Source organism: Grampus griseus, assembly GCF_964374135.1.
Source record: "Grampus griseus genome assembly, chromosome: 16".
Classification (NCBI taxonomy): Eukaryota; Metazoa; Chordata; class Mammalia; order Artiodactyla; family Delphinidae; genus Grampus; species Grampus griseus.
Window position 1 is genome coordinate 56,573,910 of NC_139010.1, and position 25,055 is coordinate 56,598,964.

The window sequence follows — 25,055 nt, forward strand, 5'->3', positions numbered from 1 at the left end:
TACCAGGGGAAGCCTTTGTTCATTGATGGGCCATGACTGTTGTCCCTTTCTGGTCTTTAGAGCCTTTTTGTATCCTCCAGTGTTTTCCTCAAGTAATGTCTAGGAGTTCTGGAATGATGTCCCTCAATTCTATAGCTGCCAGGAGAGAGAACCAATAAAACTACTAGCTACAGTCAGCCTGAGGCCAATGGTCCAGGCAGACCTAAGAAGGAGGGATTTCAAAGAAAGTGAAATCTACCTTTGGAGTAAATTACTGAAGGTGGAATTACAGGTAAAGATAATGAAGAAAAAACATTCTTCTTTCTCTGCTTCTCCTAGCCTCATCTTAAAGGAGAGGCAGAGTCCATCAGACAAGACTGGCCCAGCCACAAAGCCAGGCCCGTTCCTCTAAAAAGCAAGGGGATTTCTGAATATAGTTTAGTGGTGAGTGGCTGATTTGTATCTGTCTACCTTCTGGCTGTTTGGAGGGGGAAGTGATTCCTTCTGGCTGGGGCAATCAGGGAAGGAGTGTAGACATTTGACTCCTGCCCAGATGAATGGGTTGGATATAGACCCAAGCACAAGTGGGAGAAGGGCATTCCTCCCGGAGCTCACAGCACAAGCAATGTAAGGAGACCAGAATGCAAGGGGCACTTGAAGGTAACAATGGAGGAGTTCAGTTGGCTGAAGTTAAGAGGCTCCTGTAGGGAAGTAGCAGGGGATGAGGCCAGTAAATGCAGACTAAGGTGGTGATGGTATGGTTGGGGGAACCAGGGTCAGATGACACAGAGGTTAAAATCCCAGCTCACAGTTGCATACTAGCTGAGAGACACTGAAGTTCCTTGACAAATCTCAGATTCCTCATCTGTGAAATGGCGATAACCCTAATAGCGTTGTTGGAGGAGGACTAGCTAAGATAATGCCTACAGAGAGCTTAGTCCAGTGCCTGGCGCCTGGTAAGCCCTCCGTAAATAAATGTTAGTGTTATTATTATTAATGCAAAGGCATCGGATGCATGCTTTAAGGGCGATTAACCGGGCAACACAGTGAGAAGTGGGTTGAATTGGGAAGAGCTTGCCCAGGACCCTGTACACAGTAGCTACTCAGGAAACGCTGAACGGAATTGCATTCTCTGCTAGGCATCGGGCAAGCAGGGATATGGTTTCTGCCTTTTGTAAGCTCACCGTCCCCGGGGGTGAGGTAAGTGCCAAATTTGGTGAGGGGAGGATGCAGACGTAAATTCTTCAGATTAGCTTCTCTCCAACTGTTCCCTGCCGGAATCCAAAACGACGCGGGGACAGCGAGGGGTGGGGTTCCCTAAACTCCCAGGGTTTAGCGAACCGCCGTCGGGTAGGACTGCAGCTGAGCCCAGGATCCTGGCTGAGGAAGAAAAGGCGCGCAGGCGTAGTGCGGACGAGGGCGCTCACCTGTCCTAGAGCGGGCGGAGCTGAACCCGGGAGTCGGGCGGGAGGCGGGGCGGGAGCGATGACGTCAAGGGCACGCCGCCGCCGAGCAGTCGCGTCCCGGAAGCGAGGGCGGGGGAGGCGGCGGAGGTTCTCAGTACTGCGACTTCAGAGAGGCCTTGGGAAGAGGCGCGTCGTGGTGGGGCGGGCCTGAGGAAACGCGCCGGGGTCCGGTGGCCCTATCAGTGCCTCCTGGCCGTCCCCGCCCCTTCCCCACCGTCGCAGCGACCGCTTAGGTGAGGTGCCACCCCCACCCCACTCTGGTGTGTCCGCCGACTGTGCGGAGTTGGGCGCCAGAACGCCGCGGGGGCCGCCACCTGCTGGCCCAGCGACCTTGGGTGTGGTCTTCTGTGGTTTGGGTCTCAGGGCCCCGTCCGGCTCCCTGGGCTGCAGGGGTGATGGTCCGGCCTCTGCCGGCGCAGACCTGCTTCACCCCTTCCTGGGCGCTTACTTCGCGCCCGCCTTGGGTCCTTTCATCCTAGCTCCTCCTGAGGGGGTCTCGGGTTCCTGGTGGCCCCTTTGTTACCCTCCCCTTCAAACACCCTCCTCCCCCCGTCGTCCCAGATCGCAGCCCCTTGCCTGGAACTGGCTTTTGTTGCTGTGGGCCAAGGGTCTACCTCCTTGTTTACTGCTTAGCGTTTGGGTCGGACTTTGAAATTAGGAGAGACGGTGAGAGTTTTGTGGCTATCCCCATCAGAGAAGAGAGGAGGGAATGGGGTTTTATGGAAGGTGGTGACTGCCCCGTAGGGTTCAAGGGGAAAAAGGGGTGGGTAATGGGCAGGGATGGTTCAGGAGGTTGTTGGGAACAGAAGGGAGAGGGAAAGCTTAGAGCATGCAGCAGGGTGGAAGAAAGCTCTGGGGTCCTGGAGGGTGGGCAATTAATTCACTCACTCAGCGAGCATTTATTACATTCCCATTGTGTGCGGAAACAGTGGTGAATGGAAGATGTAGTCTTTGACCTGCTGGAACTCAAAGTTAAGAGGAGCAGACTGGCAAGAAAGAAGGGAGTTTTGCTTGGTGTGATAAATGCTGTTAGGGTACTGAGTACATGATCCTTTGCGAGCATTGGGGAGGGTCTCCCAGTCCAGACTGGAGTTGTTGGCAAAGACTTCTCAGAGCAAGGGAGTGCTGTTTAAGCCGATACCTGAGTGATGAGTAGGAATTAACTAAGTAAAGAGTGGGAGAAAAATATTTCAGGACCTCGTTTCACTTGAGACCCCAGGCTGCCTCTCACCAGCAACCATGTGTGCTTGGTCTTCATGGTTTATACTCTTGATGGGTCTGTGGGGAAAAGAACATTAGATGGAGAGTCAGAAGAGCAGGATTTTATACAGTTGACCCTTGAACAACGCAGGGGTTAGGAGCGCTGACCCTCTGTGAAGTCAAAAATTGGAGTATGACTTACAGTACGCCCTCCCTCCACGCGGTCCCTCCGTATCCGCCGTTGGGCATCCGAGGATTCAACCAACTGCAGATTGTGTAGAACTGTAGTATTTACTGTTGGAAAAAATCTGCATATAATTGGAACCGTGAAGTTCAAACCCATGTTGTTCAAGGGTCAGCTCTATCTGGGTCATTCACTTCACCTTGCTGAATGCGTCTTCCTCTGTGAAATAGGCTTTCCACCTGTAGCCCTGCCTACCTCATAGGTTTATTATGGCATCACATGAAATAATGCAAGTGGGGCTTCCCTGGTGGCGCAGTGGTTGAGAGTCCGCCTGCCGACGCAGGGGACATGGGTTCGTGCCCCGGTCCGGGAAGATCCCACATGCCGCGGAGCGGCTGGGACCGTGAGCCGTGGCCGCTGAGCCTGTGTGTCCGGAGCCTGTGCTCCGCAACGGGAGAGGCCACAGCAGTGAGAGGCCCGCGTACCACAAAAAAAAAAAAAATTATAATAATGCAAGTGGAAGTGTGTTGGGCATTGGAAGTGCAATGCAAATGTCAGGGATTCTTATGGTTACAGGATGCAGACCTCAGAGCGAGAGGGGTGTGGGCCAGAGGTGAGCCCCAGCATGGTCCCCGAGGCTCCCCTGGAGTCTCCAACTGCTCCTGCCAAGTCCCCGGCGTTTGATCTTTTCAACTTGGTTCTGTCCTACAAGAGGCTGGAGATCTACCTGGAACCTCTGAAGGATGCAGGTGATGGTGTCCGGTATTTGCTCAGGTACAGATTTTATTTAGGGTTGCTCTAACCTGCTGGGCCTTCTGCCTTCCTGCTTTGTAATTGCACTGGCCACTCAGGCAATGGCTGGGTTATCCTTTCTGCGCTGGTGAGGAGCAGTTCTGGGAGGTACTTTGGGCCTCTGGGTTTATTCTAGACACTGTGTCTCAGGCCCAACCCAGGAGAGGCAGGCACTGGGAACCATCTGGCCTTTCACCAGGGTTTCTTCTTTGGGGCTGAATAAGCTCATACCTGAGGACTGCTAGCTAGCCTTGACCATTGGGCCTTTTATATCCAGAGCAGGCTTTTTTTCCCCTTCTCTCCCAACATTAGCATAATTCATATTAAAATTAGGATGCAAATAGCTATGAATAAGCAGATACTATTTTCACTAATCCTTTAGGATTATGGCTCTCAAAAGTTTTTGTTCCTGTTCTACTTTGATTTTCATCCTTGGTAATTTTCTTTTTTCTCCTTTCAGCTCACTTTATTTCTTATGCTAAAGTATTTAAAATTATAGATATATACCACTCTGCTCCCTAAACACATTATTTAGTTTGTCTCTAAATAATAATGACTTTTTTTAAAAAAATAAGGTAACATCATACCTAACACAATTAACAATGATTCCTTGTTGTCACCCTATACCCAGTTCATATTCAGATTTTCTCAGATGGTGTAAGGAGGGGCTCGCTTTGTAATCCCACCATGACCAACTAGCTGAAATGAATCGTGGTCTTCCTTAGGGGAGTGTGTGGGCTCTGGAAAGCACGGGGCTGTGCTCTCTGGTGTTTTCTACTGTGTGTGTGTGTGCACGTGCGCGCATGCACCTGTGCATGCAAACGTATGTGTGTATGTATATACATGTGTTTGTATGTATGTGTGTTTTGCCTTTTCGTGGCAAAGCACAAAAGTTAAATATATCCTGCCCTTCTCCTTTTCCAGCACTGGTCTCTTAGTGCTTCTTGGCACTAATGTATTAGGATTTTTCCATTTTATGAAATTAGAAATCTGAGGATGTGGTGGGATTGACTAAGCTGGATGGAGGAGGAGCATCGGGACTCAGAAGCCCCCAGGAGCTTATGGTCTCCGAGCCGCTGGGAGATGGAGCGCTGGTCTGTGAAAGTGGCTGTCAGATTAGTTTGTGTGTTTGGTTGTTCTTTTCTTAGTAAAGAGGATTCGACTTTGCAGAGGGATCTAATCTTGAGCTTCTATGAGGTCTGAAGCCTGGAGCTACAGTAGAATTTTAAAAGACTTCTCTCTTCTGGGATCAGCTACTCCGGTAGGTGGGTCTCCATGACCAAAGTGTCAGTAAAGACAGATAGAATGGGAGAGGCTGGGAATTCCCTCGCGGTCCAGTGGTTAGGACCCTGCACTTCTACTGTAGGAGGCGCAGGTTCGATCCCTGGTCGGGGAACTAAGATCCCACATGCCACGTGGCATGGCCAAAAAATAAACAAACAGATCTTTAAAAAAAAAAGAGAGAGAGAGAGAGGCTTTAAAATGAAAGCGATATCAGTGGCTGTGTGCTATTTTTATTTCTGAGATGGGATTGGCCTTAGACCTGACTTAATTTGCTTTTACCCTGGTAGCAGCCACTAGATGGGTCTGAGGCCTAATTAGGGTGGTGTAGTTGGAGTGTATGGAATTTTAAGACAAAAGCAGAGAGAGGTCATTTCACTCCCTTACTCATAACTCTTGTTAAAAAAAAAAGCACCCCATAAATTAGTTAACCTCATTTAGTAACTGAAATATCCCAATTAGAGCAAAAGAAAATGCATTGAAGTTATGAATACATTGCATCTTACCTGTTGATTTTTCTATTTGACTCTCTCCTCTGAGGGCCCACCTTATATCCACTGACACTGCTCTTTAGAATATAGGTGTCAGTGGCTTCGTGATTACGTCTGTGCTCCCTTTACCCTGTTAAATGTCCTTTATCAAGGACTAAGCCAGCACCGTTGCTCGTCTTCATCAACCTGTCTCTGATTTTCTTTCCTCCGTCTTTGGGGGCTTCTGCTTGGCATTTGGTGGTGGTGGGAGCTGGGTCTGTGTTTGCTTCTAAAAGTTCCAGTTCACTTTGGGTGTGTTTGCTGAGGGAATGCCAACCCTGGTTTTGTCTTCATTTTTTATATGTTGAAATGAAACCTTTATTATTTTCTTTCCTTTGGAATTAATGTATGTTTAAAACAAACTCTCAAAATCACAGAAATAAGAGAAAGTCGCAAATAAGGTCAAAGAAATCCTTTACATTTTGTTCTCTCAGTTTCCATATTAGATGAGTCTTGTGCAGTAAGCATGTGTTCTTATGAAATTGTAAAAAAAAGAATACGTTACATATCAACTCTGTCTCAGTAAATACAAAGAATAAAGGAAAACTCTTAAAGAAGAATGTCATCGGCACCTCTTAAAGAGAATAGAACCTTACAAAACACAGGTTAAACAGGGTTATAACATTAACAGATAATTTCATAAATTCTTCCTCCTCCTGGGAAAAGGTTCTACAGGTCTTCTGGTTCTGAGAGGATGCCCTTTCTCACCTCGGGGCCTGAAGTGTGGCCTCAGCTCCTCTCCCGGTCGCCTGTCCAAGTGAGAGACCCACTTTTCATTTCTCCCTGACCCTCTGAGCTCCAGGGCCTCCTCTTCCTCCTGGTTTTGAAGACCCGCCTGTGTGCCCGTCTCCCCTTCCTGGCTGGAGGGGCAGCTGTCTTCAGTGACCAGGACTCTCTGTGTTGTAGGTGGCAGACACCATTGTGTTCCTTGCTGACCTGCCTGGGCCTCAACATCTTGTTCCTCACCTTGAATGAGGGTAAGAACCAGGGGCCAGGGGTTTTTTGTGAATGGATGTGGGGAGGAATTCTGAGAAGCGGCCCATGTGAGGGAGCCGCCTGTGTCGCCATGGAGTTGGCCTCCCTCTGTGTCTGCTCGATGTCAGAACACAGGCTCCTGAGAGACCCACCCTGGGCTAGAATCCTGGCCGGGCCACTGGTGTGACCTCAGAAGTTCTTTAACCTGTTCATTAAGGCCTAATTTTCCTCATCTCTGAAAGGAGGATAGTAACAGTGCTTTTCTCAGAGGGTCGTTGTGAGGAATGAGATAATCTATGTATAACACTTAACACAGTTCCTGACACGGAATAAGCAGTCAGTACATTATAGCTGTTATTATTATTTCCTTCTGGACTGAATGCTGATGCATTAACCTTTTCCCATTTTGGTTTCTGGGGTCATTTGGGGACATGACATGGGGTGAAGGTACTAGGAAGGTGAGCTGATCAGGGATTTTTGCCACATCTGTTGATTTTCTCTGGCTCAGCAAGTGAGCCTGGCCGGGGCTGCTGGGCAGTCACCAGTGGTGAGGGGTCTGTGGCATGAAGCCTTTGAGGTTGATGTGTGGACGGGTGGGTAGCTGGTGGGGTCCTGGATAGTGCTGTCTCCTGGGGACCTTTTATGACAAGGTATGCTGGGACCCAGCCCTTTTAGTCGGAACTGGCAGATGGCTGCAGAAAAAGCCAAACCCCTCAAGGGAAATGAGTGAAGGGCCTGGGGCAGAAGTTCTGAGGAGCTGAGTCCTTTCTTCATGCTTGTTCTATTGAATTCACATTTCTCAAGTGTCTCCTTTGCCTCCTGTGGTTTCAATGGGTTGAAAATAAACCCGTTTCACATAAAACCTCATCTTCTATGTCTTAGTAGGACTCTTCTTTGTCTGATTGAAACTCAGATATCCTTCCCAGGCTGTTAGATTTTTCTAAATATATTTCCAAAGTAAATCAGTTCAGATGACAGATGTTTAACAAGCATTTACTCAGTGCCCAGTGCTCTGTTCGCTTGCTTTGGAGGGTACCATGTTAACATGGAAGAAGTTCCTTCTTTGGATTTTCTTTTAGCCTCACCATTGCTCGATCCACAGTGGTCTGTGGTATCCTAAACTCCAAAGGAAGGCTTCCAATCTGCCCTAGTGGCCCAAAGATCAGACTGTCAGTCATTGGGAGCTCCCAGCGGCCAGACTCCAGGCACGAGCCACCTGCTGTGTGCTGTGTGCTAGTGTAGTGATTTTTAATATTTTAAAAAAAGGGTCTGGGGCTACAGCAGTGACCAGATGGGGGAAAGTCCCAGCTCTTAGGAGCCTACATTTACAGAGGAGCCAACGACCGTATGTGTAATCTGCCATGCGGTGATAAGTTCTATGAGGAAAACTAAAACTGGGTTAAGGGGCTGGAGGCCGTGGGGGGGCGGGGGTTCTGTTTCATACTGGGTGGTTGGGGGAGGTCTTTTGGGCAGAGACCTGGAGCAGGTGAGGGAGCGAGCACGTGAACATCTGGGTGGGCGGAGGCTCCTGGTCCTGCTATCTGCTTATCTGCAGTGTTTTTGCTCCCATAGGTGCATGGTACTCAGTGGGTGCCCTGATGATTTCCGTGCCCGCCCTGCTGGGCTACCTTCAGGAAGTCTGCCGGGCACGGCTGCCCGAGTCTGAGCTGATGCGGAGGAAGTATCATAGCGTGAGGCAGGAGGACCTTCAGAGAGTTCGCCTGTCTCGCCCTGAGGCCGTAGCTGAGGTGAAGAGCTTGTGAGTATGGAAGGGGCCAGGGAGGTGAGGGACAGTGACAGTACCAGCTGCCACCACACTGAGTGCTTGCTGGGCACCAGACATCGTAGTGGGCAAACCATGGATGTTATTTCATCTTTTTTTTTTTTTTTTGCGGTACATGGGCCTCTCACTGTTGTGGCCTCTCCCGTTGCGGAGCACAGGCTCCAGACACACAGGCTCAGCGGCCATGGCTCACGGGCCTAGCAGCTCCGCGGCATGTGGGATCCTCCTGGACTGGGGCACGCACCTGTGTCCCCTGCATTGGCAGGCGGACTCTCAACCACTGCGCCACCAGGGAAGCCCCTCCTTTCATCTTTTTAACAGTTCTGGGAGGTAGCTACTATGATTGTCCTCCATTTATGGATGAGGAAAAAGGCAATTGACCAAGCTGGGATGGGAATCCAGATCTAGCTGATTTCACAGTTTAGGGTCTTGACTGAACGCACGCACACACACACACACACACACACACACACACACACACACGAGCCACTGCCTGGGTTCAAATCTCAGTTCTGCCATTTAATTGCTGTGACATTGGGCAAGTTACTCAGGTTCCTCATCTGTTAAATGGGATAATTATAGGCTTACCTCATAGGTGGTTGTGACAATTAAATGAGTGTCTGGTACCCAGGAAGTCATCATCACTATGCTGTGGAGGAACTTCCCTAAATGTGACAGAGCTGGTACTTCTGAGGAAGCACCTTACGACTGTTGGATAACATTAACCATAACAACTTCAGTGGCTCTCTTGAAATACAGCAGGGGTTCTCATCCCTCCCTGGGCAGCAAAGGCCTCTGTGGAGCTCCAAAGGAAACTTATAAACCAGTGGAGGGCTGGGCCCCACCCCAGAAATTCTGAGTCAGTTATCTGGAGTGGGGCCTGGGTATCTGCAGTTTTTCAGAAAACGTTTTCACTTTGAAATGATTTTAAACTTACAGAAGATTTCCAAGAATAGTACAAAGAACTCCCACATGCCCTTTACCCGGATAGAACAATTATTAACATTTTGCCACGTTGGCTTCATCTATCTTTCTACACTAAGACATTATTTTTTTTCTTTCTGAACGATTTGAAAGTAAGTTACAAACATCTTGCCTATTTACCCCAAATACTTCAGCATGCATTTTCTAAGAACAAGGATATTCTCTTCTATTTCCAAAGTCCTGTAATCAAAATTAGGAAATTTAACATTGATAACATTAGCATTAGTACTATTATCTAATAGTTGTTCATGATCAAATTTTGCCATTTGTATTAATAAGGTCTTTTATATAAGTTTCTCCTGATCTAGGCTCCAATCCAGACTCGTGGATGACATTTAGTTTTTATGTCTCTTTAGTCTCCTATGAACTGGAATAGTTCCTTGGTCTTTGTTTCTCATGACTTGACATTTTAAAATAGAACATGTTTATTATTTTGTAGAATTCCTCTGCATTTGTGGTAGTTTGGTTCCTCATGATTAGATTCAGGTTCTGCATTTTTGGCAGGAAAGTGACAAGTGACATTGTCGTTGTATCATATCAAGAGGTACATGATGTCACTGTCTGTTATGGGAGATACTAACTTTGGTCACCTTGGTGCAGGTTTCTCCACTGTAAAGTGACGATTCATTTTACCCTCTGGAGTTAGTAATCTGAGGGGGGATACTTTGAGACTTTGTAAATACTTGTGCCTCATCAAATATACACCCACTACATTGAAATCCATTGATAGGTCTTACTTTCATCAATTTATTACTATGATGGTTGCAAAGGTGATTTTCTTTGTTTGTTCTTTTTTCTTTTTTTGCAAAGGTGATTTTCTAATTGTCATTATTACCTGACATTCTATAAGAAAGAGCTTTTCCTTATTATCAATATGAACGTAGGAATTTTAAATTTTATTCAGTGGGTTATAATTTATTATTGTCATTGTTAATTTTGATCTCAGTCCTAGATTTGTCAATGGAGCTCTTTTGAACTGGCCCCTGTGTTCTTTCAATGTGTCCCCATCATTTTTGAGTGCTTCCTTATTCTGTGGTACAACAGAATGTTCACATTCATCTTGCACATTCCCTGCCCTGTTCTAAAATCAGCCATTTCTCCGAGGAGCGCTTCAGAAACCAAGATCTGGGTTCTCATTTCACAAGCATGTGCTCTTTGCTTTTGGGGGGCATCCATTTAAAAAAACTCTTCATGTCAGTCTACCTTACATCCCAGGTGGAGACACATTGCTCTACATCCTGCCATTTATCCTCACAGCTCCAGTGCATCTGGGAGGTGGGTACCCTGCTTCTCCTATTATAGAGGAAAACTGCATCCTTGGAAAAGTTAAGTAGCCAGCCCAACATCAACATCTAGGAAGAGACCAAAGCAGGAACCTTGGCAAGGGTTCAAAAAAGGGGGCTGAAGTGTACGAAGTTTCCCCAAACTCTCTGATCCCTCTGGGTGAGGCAGGGCGTATAGCTTGCACAAGCCCCCTCCCTATGTTGTGTCTGCAGCTTGATCCAGCTGGAGGCCTTCCTGAGCCGCCTGTGCTGCACTTGTGAAGCCGTCTACCGCGTGCTGCACTGGGAGAACCCCACCGTGTCCTCACAGTGAGTGCCCGTCCGCTCCCACCACCGCTGCCCTGAGGACCCCAGGCAAAGCCAGCTGCCTCGAGAGGGCTCCTGTTGCCCTAGCTCAGGGGAAAAGAGCCCACTAGGCTCTTGTGTGCAGACCTATACGTAGGCTTGTGGGCTTGAATGCGCTGCTTTTGTTCAGACACCTTCTTTTAGGTGCGGTCATAATATTTTAATAATAGAAAAATAACTCACCATGGAATCTCCCACCCTGATACAGCAGCCAGTCTCATGTTTGGATTGCCTTGTAGAGTTTGTCACATGCAAATGCTCTCTATAGCTCATAGTGTATGTGAGAACCCGTTTTTTTTTTCACTTATTGTTATCATATAACTGGTTTTCCATGTTGCTACATAGCTTTTGGAATTACTTGTGATACAACATTAATATAGATGGTGATTATACTATACTTTATGGAACCATTCTGTGATATATTTAGTCAGTTTCTACTTTTGGTTACTAACCCTGTAGTGCACATTTTTATGGGTATAGCTTTAATCTTTCGAAATTTTTTTTTTCTTAGAATACTAGGATGGAACTATTGAATCAAATGAAATGAATGTTTTTAAGGCTCTTTGTATATGAATAATAATGACAACTAATACTTGTTTAGCCTTCCCCTGGTGCCAGGCACTGTGCTCAAGGCTTTCCATGGTACTGTCTCACTCTTGGTAGTAACCCTATGAGGAAGGTGCTATTTCAGTCCTCATTTTTTTGGGCCGCACCACTCCACATGGGGAATCTTAGTTTCCCGACCAGGAATCGAACCCATGCCCCCTGCGTTGAAAGCACGTATTCTCAACCACTGGACCACCAGGGAAGACTTAATCCTCATTTTACATGTGAAGGAAGTAACACTCAGAGAGCCAAGGGACTTGCATAAGGTCACACAGCAAGAAGTGGCAGAGCGGGATTCAGATCCAAGTCTGTCTTATTCTAGACTTCAGAGTCTAGATCCTGAGGAGAGATGTGTGTTGGACCAGTTTAGGCGGCCCCGCCCGTGTCAGTTGTGACCTGTTGGTGGTTGTAAATCCTTCCTCCTCACTTTACTTTCCAGTTGTTTGATTAGCAGATCTTGTCAGCTTATTAACTGTTCCCATAGCTGTTTGTTGCCCAGACCCCCATGTGGGTGTGCCCTGAACCAGTTTCCTTCTGATCTTACGAATTTCTTATCCTGTGGTTCCTCTCTGTCGATCCAGGTTCTATGGGGCTCTTCTGGGCACGGTTTGCATGCTGTATCTGCTGCCGCTGTGCTGGGTCCTTGCCCTTTTAAACAGCACACTCTTTCTGGGAAATGTGGAGTTCTTCCGAGGTAAGCCCTGAAGAACCTGACAGAGATGGGACCCGGCTCTGAGGGCTGGTTAGGCTCCCCTTTATCTCTACGGCTGATCATCTGTTTGCTGTGCCTTCCACAAGGGGGCAGCACCACACTAGGGTCCTCCCTTGGAGAGTGGTGGACTCTGCCTCTCAGATGTTCAGTGGGATACAGGGGAGGCTGCTACTAGGGGTCCCTTTCCCTTCCCCAGACAGATGAATCACTGCTCACGTGACATGGTGGCTTCTGGGAGACGAGGGAGGGATGTTTTGCCAGTGTTGCCATCCACCTCCCAGGATGCAGCCCCCCAGGAATTGCTGCCTCATCTCTGTGATCCCAGAGTACCTGTCTGCCGTCTGGCTTCGAAAGCACTGAAACAGTCTGGAGAGGCCTTGAGCCGTAGAAGCCTGGGCCTGTACATATGTTGGGGTGATTGCTATACTTGTTTTCCTCCCTGTGGTTGGAAATTAATTATAGAAGCCATGATTTATCAGGCACTTACTACATTTAATCTCTCTTTAACAATCTCATGGGGTAGGTATTGGTACATCTGTCTTATTTATGAGGCTTGGGTTAGGTGACTTGTTCAGAGTTATGAGGGCGACTGTTTCCTGCTGCCGAGAGGGGGTGCTGGAGGAGGCGGCCAGCTGGCTGCAGTAGTGGGTACCCCCAGAGCACTGCTCATTCCATCCTGATTCTGCCTCCCACCCTGTTCTCCTTGCTCTGGGTAGTGGTGTCTGAGTATAGGGCATCTCTGCAGCGGCGGATGAACCCCAAGCAGGAAGAGAGTGCCTTTGAGAGCCCGCCACCGTTGGATGCCGGGGGGAAGGGCGCTCTGCCGGACTGCACACCTGCACCTGCGCCCACGCCCACAGAGGTGAGTGCCCCTAACCACCCAGGCAGAGCCTGCTGCGGGCGGGCTGCCCAGCCTCCCTATTACCAGCTTGTTCATACCAAATAACTCCTGGGCTGGCCTCCAGTTCCTGCTCCTTCCCAGGCCCATCTCCTCTGAAGTGCTTAATGGTAATGACATAGTTAACTAGTAACAAGAGCTACGCTGTGCTTTACTGAGTGTTTACTCTGCTGTTCCAAGTACTTTATAGACGTTAACCCCAGGAGGTGTAGGTTATTTCTGAGAATGAGATTATTCTCCTTTGTAGAAGAGAAGGCTGAGGCACAGAGTGGTTGTCCAGGGGCAGTGGGCCCAGGACTCAGATCCATGCCCTGTGGGTCTAGAGCCTGTGCTCTCAACCACAGTGCTCTCCAGCCACTGTACGTCCTTTTGTGGCCTTGGTCCCATCTCCCTGTCCTGCTAGGTTACAGCCTGCTCTCTTTCCCCTGACTTCTTCCTTTCTGGCAGTTGTGTCATTTCCTCTGAGGTGTGAACCGTTGTTTTTCTTTTCTTTTTCTTTTTTTTTAATTAATTAATTAATTTTTTGGTTGTGTTGGGTCTTCGTTGCTGTGCGCGGGCTTTCTCTAGTCGTGGCGAGCAACTCTCTGTTGCGGTGCGCGGGCTTCTCATTGCGGTGGCTTCTCTTTCTTGCAAAGCACAGGCTCCAGGCATGCGGGCTGCAGGAGTTGTGGAATGCAGGCTCAGTAGTTATGGTGCATGGGCTCTAGAGTGCAGGCTCAGCAGTTGTGGCACACGGGCTCAGTTGCTCTGTGGCATGTGGGATCTTCCCGGACCAGGGCTTGAACCCATGTTCCCTGAATTGGCAGGCGGATTCCTAACCACTGTGCCACCAGGGAAGTCCCTCTTTTTTTTTTTTTAATAATTTTTTTTATTTTAAAATTTTTGACTGTGTTGGGTCTTCGTTGCTGTGCGCAGGCTTCTCTACTTGCGGTGAGCGGGGGCTACTCTTTGTTGCGGTGTGCGGGCTTCTCATTGCAGTGGCTTCTCGTTGCAGAGCATGGGCTCTAGGCGCGCAGGCTCAGTAGCTGTGGCTCGCGGGCTCTAGAGCGCAGGCTCAGTAGTTGCAGCCCTGCATTGGCAGGCGGATTCTTAACCAGTACGCCATCAGGGGAGTCCCTTGAACCATTGTTTTGAGAAATCTGGATGCTGGCTCCGGGGAGGTGGCCCTACCTTTGGGGCAGGGCTGCCATCTCTCTGACTGTAATAGAGTCTCTCTCCCCAGGACCTCACGCCAGGCAGTGTGGAGGAGGCTGAGGAGGCCGAGCCTGACGAGGAGTTTAAAGATGCAATTGAGGTGGGTGGCCTTCCCCGGCACCCTCAGCTGACCAGGTCAGAAGTTGGGTGGTCCTGGAGCCATGTAGCTTCTCACATTCCAAGTCTGGGTTTTTAAAGTTTTCTTATGTCCAAGTGAGAAGCTGAAACTTGCTCTGAGCTAAAACTCACTGGTTCAAAGGGTGCCACTGAACCTCCACCCATCCTTTTGCTGACCTAGCATCTGTCCTGGGTGCCCAGGGCAGGGATGGCTCTGGAAGACTCTGGAAAACGCCCTGCTGGGGGAGTGGGTCATTTACTGCCTTGGCTGGGCTGTGGGCTTGGTGCCTTAGATGTGGGGAAGGCAGATGTGGAGGAGGGCACTGCTGGGGTCTCTGCCTGCTCTTCTGAAGGATGAGGGCTGTAAGATGTCCCTTTGACGGGTGAGGATGGGACATTGGAGAAAGCAGTTGCATGGCCAAGTGCTAAGGCAGAGAGTTAGACAGTCTTCCTGGTTTTAGGACAGTGGTTCACACTCATAGTTTGCAGAAGTGTTTTATTTGGCATGAGAAGCTTTAAAATAATTTTTTGAGCCAATATTTAAAAATGGAGAGATTGTGGTGGAAACTCTAGATTTTCAGTTTTTCTAGAACCTCGGAAGCTCTGGGAGCCCTGAGTCTGCAGCAGTCAGTGTAGCCGAGGAGTGGCTGTCTCCTTTAGAGCAGTCACACAGTCCTCACCACTTCCTGTCCTCCCCGGTCACCGAGTCCTAGTGGCAGTGCCATTTATTGTCACGTTTGCACTATGGCGTTTCTTTTTTTTTAAATATATATTTTAAAATTTTATTTTATTTATTCTTTTTTTTTTGGTTGTATTGGGTCCTCGCCGCTGTGCATGGGCCCTCTCCAGCCGAAGCAAGCGGGGACCGTTCCTCACCGCGGTGCATGGACCTCTCACTGCGGTGCACGGACCTCTCGCCGTGGTGGCCTCTCCCGTTGCAGAGCATGGGCTCTAGGCGCACGGCCCCCAGCAGTTGCGGCACGTGGGCTCAGTAGTTGTGGTTCACGGGTTCCAGAGCGCAGGCTCAGTAGTTGTGGTGCACGGGCTCAGTTGCTCCGCGGCACGTGGGATCCTCCCAGACCAGGGCTCGAACCCGTGTCCCCTGCGTTGGCAGGCGGACTCCCAACCACTGTGACACCAGGGAAGCCCTATGGCTTTTCTTATAGTTGGAAATCACTTCTCTTCATGTCTCTTTGTAAAGTGGGGGATACAAGAAATGGAGGTTTTGTGAGTTTTCACCAGGCCTATGATTTACACCCAGCCCGCTTTACTATTACTACATTAGCCTCGTCCATGTGGGCATTTACATTTTCAGCTGCTAAGATTTCTCTAAGACTTGAAGCGGCTGTGGACTCTGAGTCTTGGTGGTGGTGGTAGGGAATATATATAGCAGGGGCTTTCAAGCAGGTTTGTTCATGACCTAGAGTAAGGAACACATTTTACATCTTGACCCAGTTCACACTTATGTCTGTGAAATATGAAAAACTTAAATAAAACGAGTTTCCTGAAAAATACATTGTAAGGGATATTTTCTTTCCTGTTCAATTCTGTTCTATTAAGATAATGACCAAATTAATTTCACCCAGTTTGAAAAACAGTAATACACAGCTTCCCCCAAGCTTATTTGATGTTGGGGTCCTTTTACAGGGGCCTCTGTTAACGTCACCCTTTGGGACGTGCTCAGACAAACTCAGCATAGCACTTATGTTCTTCCTTTCCTTTGGGGGCCCCCCTCCCAGCAGCTTCCTTCTTGCTATCTTCTCTCTGTTTTCTCTCCTTCTCCCCTGCACCTTGGGAGGCAGGAGACCCACTTGGTGGTGCTGGTAAGTAGCAGCCTTGGTGAGGTGGGCAGGGGCTGGCGGGATGGGGGGAAGGGTGGCCGAGACGGTGGTCTCCACGCCTCTCGGGGTCCGCCATGCACGCAGATCCCGGAGCCCTGCCACAAGGTGGGCAGAACTGGAAGCAGCTTTTCCCACAGGAGGATGACGAGGGGGCCCCGTGCCCGGCAGAGGATGAGCTGGCCCTGCAGGACAACGGGTTCCTGAGCAAGAACGAGGTGCTGCGCAACAAGGTGTCGAGGCTCACGGAGCGGCTTCGCAAGCGGTACCCAACCAACAACTTCGGTACGGCCCAGGGGAGGGCTGGTTGGGGGCGCCCCGGCCGTGGGGCCAGAGGTGCTGGGTTACGAGGAGAGCAAGGAGTAAAGCTGTGTCCACAGGACCCTGGGGAGGTAGCACATGCACAGAGGGACTGAGAGGGAGGGAACGTGGGTTCCTTCTTGTGTCTCTGTCCTTATTAAATTTTGAGGGAAGATGAGGAATTCAGTTCCAGAAGCGCCACTCCGGGACTGCAGAGAGGTGTGGTCCTGAGGCAGGCAGAGCTGTGGTGGGCAGTGGAGTATAATGGCTGGGAAATTAGTGTGGAGTCTGAGCGCCTGGTGCAAACTCCAGTGCTGCTGGATGTCCTTGAGCAAATTATTTAACTTCCCCTTGCCTCAGTTTCCCCTTTGTAAAAGGTGGATAATATAAGTTCTTACCTCACAGGGTCGTTGTAGGTCTCAAACGAGATAATGCTCATAAAGTGCTGGCACGTTCACAGTAAGTGCTTTGTAAGGGGCGCTGTTAACGTGAAAGGCCCTGGTCCATCCCGCAGGTGCCTAGGAGCCTGTCTGGATCTTTCCAGTCCGATTGGAAGCAAGTTGAAGGAAACAGTGCCTTCCCCTGGCGATGATGGAGCCCTGATGTTTCTTCTCCCCAGCCAAGCTGGTAGATTGGCTAGTCCTTATTTTACTGGGCATGGAGGTGCACCCAGGAAGGTAGCTTTGGAGAAGGGCGGACTTGACTGTTAGCACAGCTCGGAGACCTGGCTCTGATCAGGAGAGTGGGAGTCGAGCCGAGCCATTGTGATGAAGTTATAGCTGAAGCCTGGGGAGCCGGTGACTTGGGAGTCACCCTGGTCCTGACGCAGAACTTGCTTCTGCCTGCTGTCAGCTGACAGGAGGAGGACGGTCTGGCTGCGCTGTCGGTTCTGGTGGGAGTGAGTTCCGGGTGCTGCGCCCTGGGAGAAGCCCCTGGGGTTTATCTTGAGGCGTTTGACCCCGGGCGCTCAGGGCCTACCTTCCTGCCCCTGCAGCAGTCAGGGCAGTTGTTTCCTGAGCGTTAGACCTCCTGGACATGCTGTTTCTTTCTGCTCTGTGAACGTCCCCAGTCATTCAAGATCCCTTCCTTTTATTTGTGATGATCGCTGACTGCTGCCGAGTGCTCTGTGTTCAGTGCACTTTCACGTACACTGTCTCATTTAGTCCTTAGAAGCAGCCAGGTTCTGGAAGTCCCAAGTGACATTACACAAGACTTAATACTCTTGTTCTGGCAAATTATACTTTTATATCTATGAATTGTAAGTAAAGCCCCTTAGATGTTCCCATTTGGTGGGTGAGTAACCTGAGGTTGAAAAGAGTGATTTGCCCAGAGTCTTCAGCCAGTACATGGTCGAGCTGTGTCTCAAATCCAGGTCATCTGATTTGACTCCCATGTTCTTTCTTTTTTAAATTTATTTAATTTATTTATTTTTGGCTGCGTTGGGTCTTCGTTGCTGCACACAGGCTTTCTCTAGTTGCGGCGAGCAGGGGCTACTCTTCGTTGGGGTGCGTGTGCTTCTCATTGTGGTGGCTTCTCTCGTTGCGGAGCACGGGCTCTAGGCGCGTGGGCTTTAGTAGTTGTGGCGCACGGGCTTAGTTGCTCCGCGGCATGTGGGATCTTCCCGGACCAGGGCTCGAACCCGTGTCCCGTGCATTGGCAGGCGGATTCTTAGCCACTGCGCCACCAAGGAAGTCCCCATGTTCTTTCTAGCTCATCATCCTCCCTTTGCCCTGTGTCTGAAGTGCCCTGGTTTTATGCCTATCCTGTTTCTGTATTTGGCTTTTGGTTCAGATAATCCCAACCAGGATAGGTGAAGGCTTGTCAGGTTCCCACGAGGATGGCAAAGGCAGAAAGTGCTTCTTTTCCTAAGCCCCCCTTAGCCCTCCATTCTTCAAGACTGCTTGCTGTCCCTCCCTTGAGATATTCTTAAGCTCTGGGCCGTGAGGGCAAGTGTAGCAGCTCTGTCTTGGGTCTGCCTCCCACAGGCCGGGGTGAGTGAGCTGCTTTGGGGGCCGTTCCATTCTGGCTGCGAGTGGATGAAGGGGATGCACGGGAGGAATGAGGGCAGGCTGCTCACGAGCTCCTCCGTGAACTCCGAGTGGGAGAGTCCTAGTGGGAAGGTCCCCTCTACCCTGGAGGCTCCGTGACCATTGCCTTGGCAGGTCTGTGTGGTCTTAGGCTCCTTCCTGCTCTCTCTGCCCCCGTGGCATCCTCACATGGTGAGTCAGGACCTTGGCTGAAAACGAGCAGGAAGAGTTGGTCGGTGTCGGAAGGGATCGGGGTGCCCTCCTCCTCCGCATGCCTACCTGAGATGGCATCGGCACACAGAGCCCTCCCTGGCTCCAGGTCTGTGCGTGGTACAGGGCTGTTTCACTAGACCACGTGGCTGTCTTGGGGCGGTTGGCCCTGGTACTCCATCCAGTTGAGAGGGGCCAGAGTGTCAGTCTTTGAGCAGCTCCTTTCCCCTGTCCCATGCCCCTTGCTAAGGAGAGCCGGAGGTGGGCTGCCTTGACCTAATTTGTAGTGTGGGGGACAGAGTCTTGGAGCAGCCTGTTTCCTGGGTTGGCATTACCAGCCAGCGGGGCGCTATGCTCTTCTCTCTTTTCCTCTGCCAGGGTCACGGGCTGGCTGACAGCAACAGCAACAGCATCTGCCTTAAGCCCATTGTTTTCAGGTTTCTCCGGCTCCAGCTAGGGTCCCCTCTCCTTGAATGCCGGGAGTGTCCTTTAGCAAGAGCTGCAGGGGATTCTGGCTGGATAGAGGAAGGGACCACATCGCTTTGGGCCTTTGTGTGAAGGTGAGGCCTGGTGCTGTGTACCTGGCCAGACAGATGGTCCAGGAGGCCCAGCAGTGCGCCCTGAAGCTGATAATTCCTCTGGTTAGATCACAGGAGGCCTTTAGACCCCAAGTCTGGAAACCTCCTTCAGTAATCTTGTCCCCTCTCAGGTTTTTCTAGGACCCTAGCTGGCTCTCTTCTGGGCCCACAGCCCTTGGTTGGCCTCTCTGGTCCCCTTTTGTTAGCCACCCTCCTGCCTAGTGTGGACCCCTGCCTTTTCTCCCCTGGCTCACTGCCCCCCATCTGCATGGAGATTTCTGTGTTGAACTATAGTCAGTATTCGTGGCGGCAGCCCTTGCACCTTTCCTTGTTCTCATAAGTTTTTGCTTCTGCTTCTGGAGCTCATTGAAGTCATAAGGGCCCAGTGTGGCTTTTCCTCTCCTCCTCCATCCTTTTGATTTTTTTCACTCACCTGCATGTGCCCCCTTCATCAGACTGTGTCCTTGTTGCAGCCCACCTTTTCCTTCTTTAATTTTCCTGGAAGCAGGGGTGGGTGGTTAGCACAGCTTCTATTAAGCCCCTTTGCCTTGATGTCACCTTGAAAAGAATGGTCGGGGGAATTCCTTGGTGGTTCAGTGGTTAGGGTTCCGCTCTTCCACTGCAGAGGGCATGGGTTTGATCCCTGTTCGGGGAACTAGGATCCTGCATGCTGTGTGGCGTGGCCAGAAAAGAAAAAAAAAAAAAAGATTGGTCCCCTCTTCCCCATCTTTCATCTCTTCTTACACCCCCCTTGCCTCCTTCCAACAGTTTTCTAAGCTGCTACTGGCTTCTCTGCTTGAAACCGTGTCTGAAACCTTGTCGATTCATTGTGTCTGGTGGTTTAGGCAGGATCTCTTTCCCAGCTGTATATCGCCCCATCCGTCCACCACTCTTAGTGCCTGCACCTCTTGCCCTGTGCATCTTTTTGGAAGGTGCCTGGTTCTGAGCTTCTCTCCTGGAATCTTCAGATGACAGAAAGCAGGAGTCTGGTGTTTTAGGAGGCATTTCTCTCTTTAGCTGTGGGCAGAGTACTTGTAAGGAGACACTTTGGAAAGGGTTGTGTCAGGCAGGTTTCCTTAGAGATCATTGGAGCCACCTTCTCTGAGGGATGCCTGTTGTCAAGTCCCTGCCAACGTGGTGTGATTTCCAGGGGGTAGATTCTGCTGGATGCTCTGCGATTTGGGCTGGCCCTACAGGTGGGGGGTCTCTAAGCCCCAGGTGGGAGCAGGGGCAGCAGCAGTGTATAGTCTGGGACATCGATTCTCGGTGGCCTTCGGTTTTTCCTTCTTAGTTTGAATCCCTCCTTCTGGCTCTGGATCTGGACTTTGCACTCTGCTCCCAGCCAAGGAGTCTGGGCTGGGCTGGCGCCGTGAGTGTCCCCATTTAGAAGAGTCAGGAGAAGGCGAGAGTTGCAAGGCCTGGGCTGGGTCAAAGCTGAGCTGCTGCCTCTGTTTCTCAGGGAGCTGTACGGGCTGCTCGGCCACCTTCTCAGTGCTGAAGAAGAGGGTAAGTCTTCTCGAGGGTGTGTTTGCTGGGGACTTGGGACGAGATGTAGGGGAGTAGCTCGAGGTCACAGATGAAGTCTGACTGCTTGGGCCACATTGGGCCTGAGGTCTGGTCTGAGGTTTGCTCAAATGAGTGGGTCTCTGGAGCCCTGCCCCTGTGCCCATGCCTTCACCAGCCTTCTCGTGGGATGTCCCATCTGGTTTCAGTCCTGACCCGCTCGGGCACCTCCCCACTCCCATAGTTGTCCCAGGTTCTCTGGGTGGGGCCAGCTGGTGGAAAGGAGCTCCAGGTGCCCGGGGGCAGGCGATCCAAGACTGACCCTGGCTCTTGTCTGCAGCGGAACTGCAGTAACTGTGGAAACAGCTTCTGCTCTCGGTGCTGCTCCTTCAAGGTACCCAGGTCCTCCATGGGGGCCACAGGTGAGTGGTGCAGGCTGGGGGTCCGGGCAGCGGGAGGGCGCGCCTGCCTCCCACCTCCTCTGGGGGCTGCTGTGTGTGGGCAGGGAGCCAGGGGTCAGTGAGAGGTCCAGGGAACTCGGGATCTCCTCCATCTCCCTTTAACAAAGGAAAAACGAAAACATTTGATGCGCGGACAGGAGTATATATATATAAAACGCACCTGAATCGTGAGGCGCAGTAAGGACTACCTCCCACCGCTCACTAAAGTTAGAAAATAGAGCACGAGCAGCACCACCAAGCCTCCCAGCGCCACGCCCGCCTTCCCCAGGCAGACCACCTCCTGAATTTCATTCTTTCTCATGGCCTTGGTAATGCTTTTAACTAAAAAAAAAAAAATAATTTCTTTTCCTTCTATAAAAGCTATACCTACTCATTGTAAACAAAACAAAAAGCCAAAGAAAGGAAAACAATCTCTCCCAGAGAGAACTGTTAGGCGTGGACCCTTCCCGGTCATTAATGCTGTCACACACGGGATAAATACATATGCATGTTCTAAAAAAAAATGGGAGCATGTATTACATACTGCTTTGCACTACGTTACAATGTTAAATGGAGTGTCCTTTTTTCATTCTTCTGGTCATGCTAGTAACATACGCTTATTCTAGAAGATTTGGGAATTACAGAAGAAGAAGGAAGAGAAAAATAATCTTGTAATCTTACCACCCAGAGATAATAACCACTGTTAAAACATTCTGGAAAATTTTTTTCTGGTATTTTATTTAAAAAACATTTTTAAAGGTATTCTTTTGGTGCTAAAATAATTTCTAATGCATAGAACATCTGGGTGAGGCCTGCTGTTGGTATGGTCACCCCCAAAGCCCCCAGTTCCCATGGAAAGAGAATTCTCTGAGGGCAGGCTGGTGAGCTGGGACGGCGAGCTTGTAGGCTGGGCGATGGGTGGTCTGTGTGGGGATTCGGGGAGTGGGGAGGAGGTTCTAGTGTTTGGGGCCATGAGCCAGAGGGCACGAGGAAGGGTCTCACCAAGTTCTTCCTCCTTTTCAGCCCCTGAAGCCCAGAGAGAGACTGTGTTTGTGTGTGCCTCGTGTAACCAGACTTTGAGCAAGTGAGAAGAGGGCCCAGGGTCCAAGTGGGCACCTGTCCCTGGGGCCAGCAGTAGACCCCGCTCTCCCCACCCTTAGCCCCATGTGGCATGTGCTGGGCAAATGTGGCCTGAATGCTAGGTAGGCTTCCCCTTCCTGCCCTTGCTGACTCCAGCCAGGTTCTGGAGCTGTTCTCCACTCCTACGGATGGCCAGTAGTGGTTGCTCTCAAACAAGGACTGGAGTGTTTGCCCTGCTCTGCTCTGGGCTGTTAGTGGACTCAGGGTTAGGCAGGGAATGTAAGTTAGAGGGCAGCAGTGAGCCAGGCCTGGTCTCACCTGGGATCAGGGTGTCCCTGCAGGCCTGGGAATTCTAGAAGACTGGAGGTCAGAGATTGGGAAAAGAGATTCTTCCCCTGCTGGGTATTGGGCCAAGCCCTTGCCCTTTGAGAGCCTGCAGAGGGCTTGCAGGTGTCCCAATTCTGTTCGAATGTCCCTTCAGGCATCAGGACCTCATCATTTCCCCACCAGAGGGTGTGGTGAGGGCTATCAAGACCAAAAGTACTTCTAGAAACAGGGTTGAAGTTCCCAAATTCCCCCAGAGGAGGACGTGTCTAGGAGGGCCTGGTAGAATCCTTCAGTGTTAAGCAGAGCAAAACGGGCACCCCAGCAGCTCAGAGGGCCTCAGCCCCACCTTGCAGGGACCTTGACTTACAGAATCTCAGCCCACATGTTATTCTGGTCTTTTCAGCTCTGCCCGGTAGATGCTGGGCACTCAGATCACTCCTGCTTCCTGTGTTCAGAGCCTTGGGCACCCCTTCTCTGGCCTAGAGCTACAATTCCCCTCCCTGGCCCCTTGTCCCATGGAGTGTGAGACCAGGAAGCAGAGCAGAGGTCCTGAAGCCCTCAACCTTTGGGGGCCTGAGAAGTGTAGGATCTCGCTGGGCTGGGTCTCAGATTCCAGGGCTGTTCTCCAGCAGGACAGCAGTTATGGGATAAGGCCACTTGGGGTCCCTATCCCCTCTCCAACAATTTCACATTCACTCTGGGCTTCTAGGGGCACAGTGTCTCTCCCGAAGCCATGAGCAGGCTCAGGCACCCCTTCCCTCCCCAGGAGCTTCCCTGCCTTTTTGAAGTATTTATTTATTTATTGCATGGTTCCCGGGAACATGTGGCACAAGGAATGGGATAAAGAGGACGGGGGCTTCTCCTACCCTAGGATGCTTCCCTGAACTCATGGGCTGCCTGGGACTCAGAACCCTGGGAGGCGGAGACGTTTCTATACCCTAAGCAGGGACACAAGGTGGCAGGTTGGGGAGACAAGGATCATCCTAGGCCAGCTTTCCCTCCAGGCCAACCAGTCTAGGAGCCAGGGGACTTCTCCAGGCCAAGTGGGGCAAGTCCCTGGGGAACCAGGTGGGCTTTGGTAGACCCCTTTCCTTGGGCTCCTGTGGAGATATGAGAGTTAAGGGTCCCCCTTCCTCGGGTCCTGTGGAGATATGAGAGTTAAGTGCTTGTGCTTTACTTACACTGGAGAGGAACTAAAAGGATGTCTGTGTATATGGAGAATTGTCAATAAAAAGGCCTCAAGCTTCCTATGTTTTTGTCCTGGTCCTTGCATGCCCCCTCTACCTGAGGCTGGAGAGCCAGGTCCCCCCCAGCACTGGCTGAGTTTGCAGGCCTGGGCTGTGTCTGCAAGACGGGGCGGAGGGGCTGCGGAGGCTGAAGTTGGGGTGTGAGCTGGGGTTGGGGGAGGAAAGCTGTGCCTTGCGCAGGAGGGGCTCAGCGAGATGCCTGTTGGATTGACTTGTGACCACATTGTGAGGGCTGGGGGTTGGGCTGGGGACCAGAACTTGGTAAATACTAAGCGATGCAGGCTTTAGAATGGAAAGATTTTAGCTAATCCCTCTGAGAAAGCAGAAAAGGATCAGCCCTGGGGGAGGCTGAGAACCAGCCGGAAAGAGGATTGGCTGTGAGATGGGAAGTAGAAGCAGTTCCCTGGGAGCTGGGGTTTGGGTGGTGTTTACTGGGTGCCAGGCGCTGTGATACGTGCTTTACACACATTATTTCATTTAATCCTCAAGATGGCCCTAAGAGGTAGGCACTTTTTCTTCCCTTTTTACAGGGGAGGAAATTGAGGCCCAGGGAGGTTAAGCAGCGGCTGCACGAGGCTTGGCACTTTGCAGACCACAGCTGGGTAGAAGCGGTGTCTTCAAGACCTTCGGCCTGAGGCAGTAAAGGGGGGTGGAGAGACTCTGCCTTGGAGTCGAGGTCAGGTTGCAGCCACATCCTCATGACCCCATGCACGTGCAACTCAGACTGCGGTGCCTGAGGGGTCCTCGCAGCACACTGAGGCCTCGGTCTGGGAACTTCCCCTAGTACGGGGGAGCCCCAGCAGGGGGCCCCAAGAGACAGGGAAGCAGCCAGAACCTTGTCCTAGCAGTTTTTACAGAAGAGCATGTTCACTTTAAAAAGTACCCAAGTGGCAAAAAAAAGTACCAAAGCGACCTCAGTGGCCTGGTAGTCCAGAGGAACAGTAAAGATGCTGGAGGAGTGGAAAGTAGGGCTTTCGAGCAAAAGGGGACAGCAGTGGTAGCACAGGCCCAGGAAGGCAGTTTTTCTCATGGAGGGCGTGTGTCATAGTAGGTCAGTTGGAGGGATGCTCAGAGATAATCCACTCCAGCCCCTCACTGTGGGAGCCACACCATACCCATTTGAAGATGCGGGTTCCCCGCAGCATTGGAGGATGGAACCAGAAGGGACTTCCCTTA

At 50.6% G+C, this 25,055-nt stretch overlaps 1 protein-coding gene across 1 annotated transcript; it reads left to right on the plus strand.

Moving 5' to 3' along the window:
* Positions 1 to 1,548: 1,548 nt before the first annotated feature.
* ZFYVE27 (zinc finger FYVE-type containing 27) lies at positions 1,549 to 23,862 on the plus strand. Its single transcript, XM_082673357.1, has 12 exons — positions 1,549 to 1,678; positions 3,406 to 3,603; positions 6,339 to 6,409; positions 7,980 to 8,166; positions 10,671 to 10,766; positions 11,990 to 12,102; positions 12,837 to 12,982; positions 14,241 to 14,312; positions 16,308 to 16,452; positions 20,742 to 20,788; positions 21,126 to 21,207; positions 22,249 to 23,862. The coding sequence occupies exons 2-12, from the start codon at positions 3,407 to 3,409 to the stop codon at positions 22,311 to 22,313; spliced, it is 1,221 nt and encodes a 406-aa protein (XP_082529483.1). The 5' UTR covers positions 1,549 to 1,678; position 3,406; the 3' UTR covers positions 22,314 to 23,862.
* The last annotated feature ends 1,193 nt before the right edge of the window (positions 23,863 to 25,055 follow it).

Coding starts and splice junctions, on each gene's coding strand:
- ZFYVE27 (XM_082673357.1), top strand. CDS start 3,407: ATGCAGACCTCAGAGCGAGAGGGGTGTGGGCCAGAGGTGAGCCCCAGC. Junction 14,313..16,307: donor AGTTTAAAGATGCAATTGAG/GTGGGTGGCCTT, acceptor CTTTTCCCACAG/GAGGATGACGAGGGGGCCCC. Junction 21,208..22,248: donor GTCCTCCATGGGGGCCACAG/GTGAGTGGTGCA, acceptor CCTCCTTTTCAG/CCCCTGAAGCCCAGAGAGAG.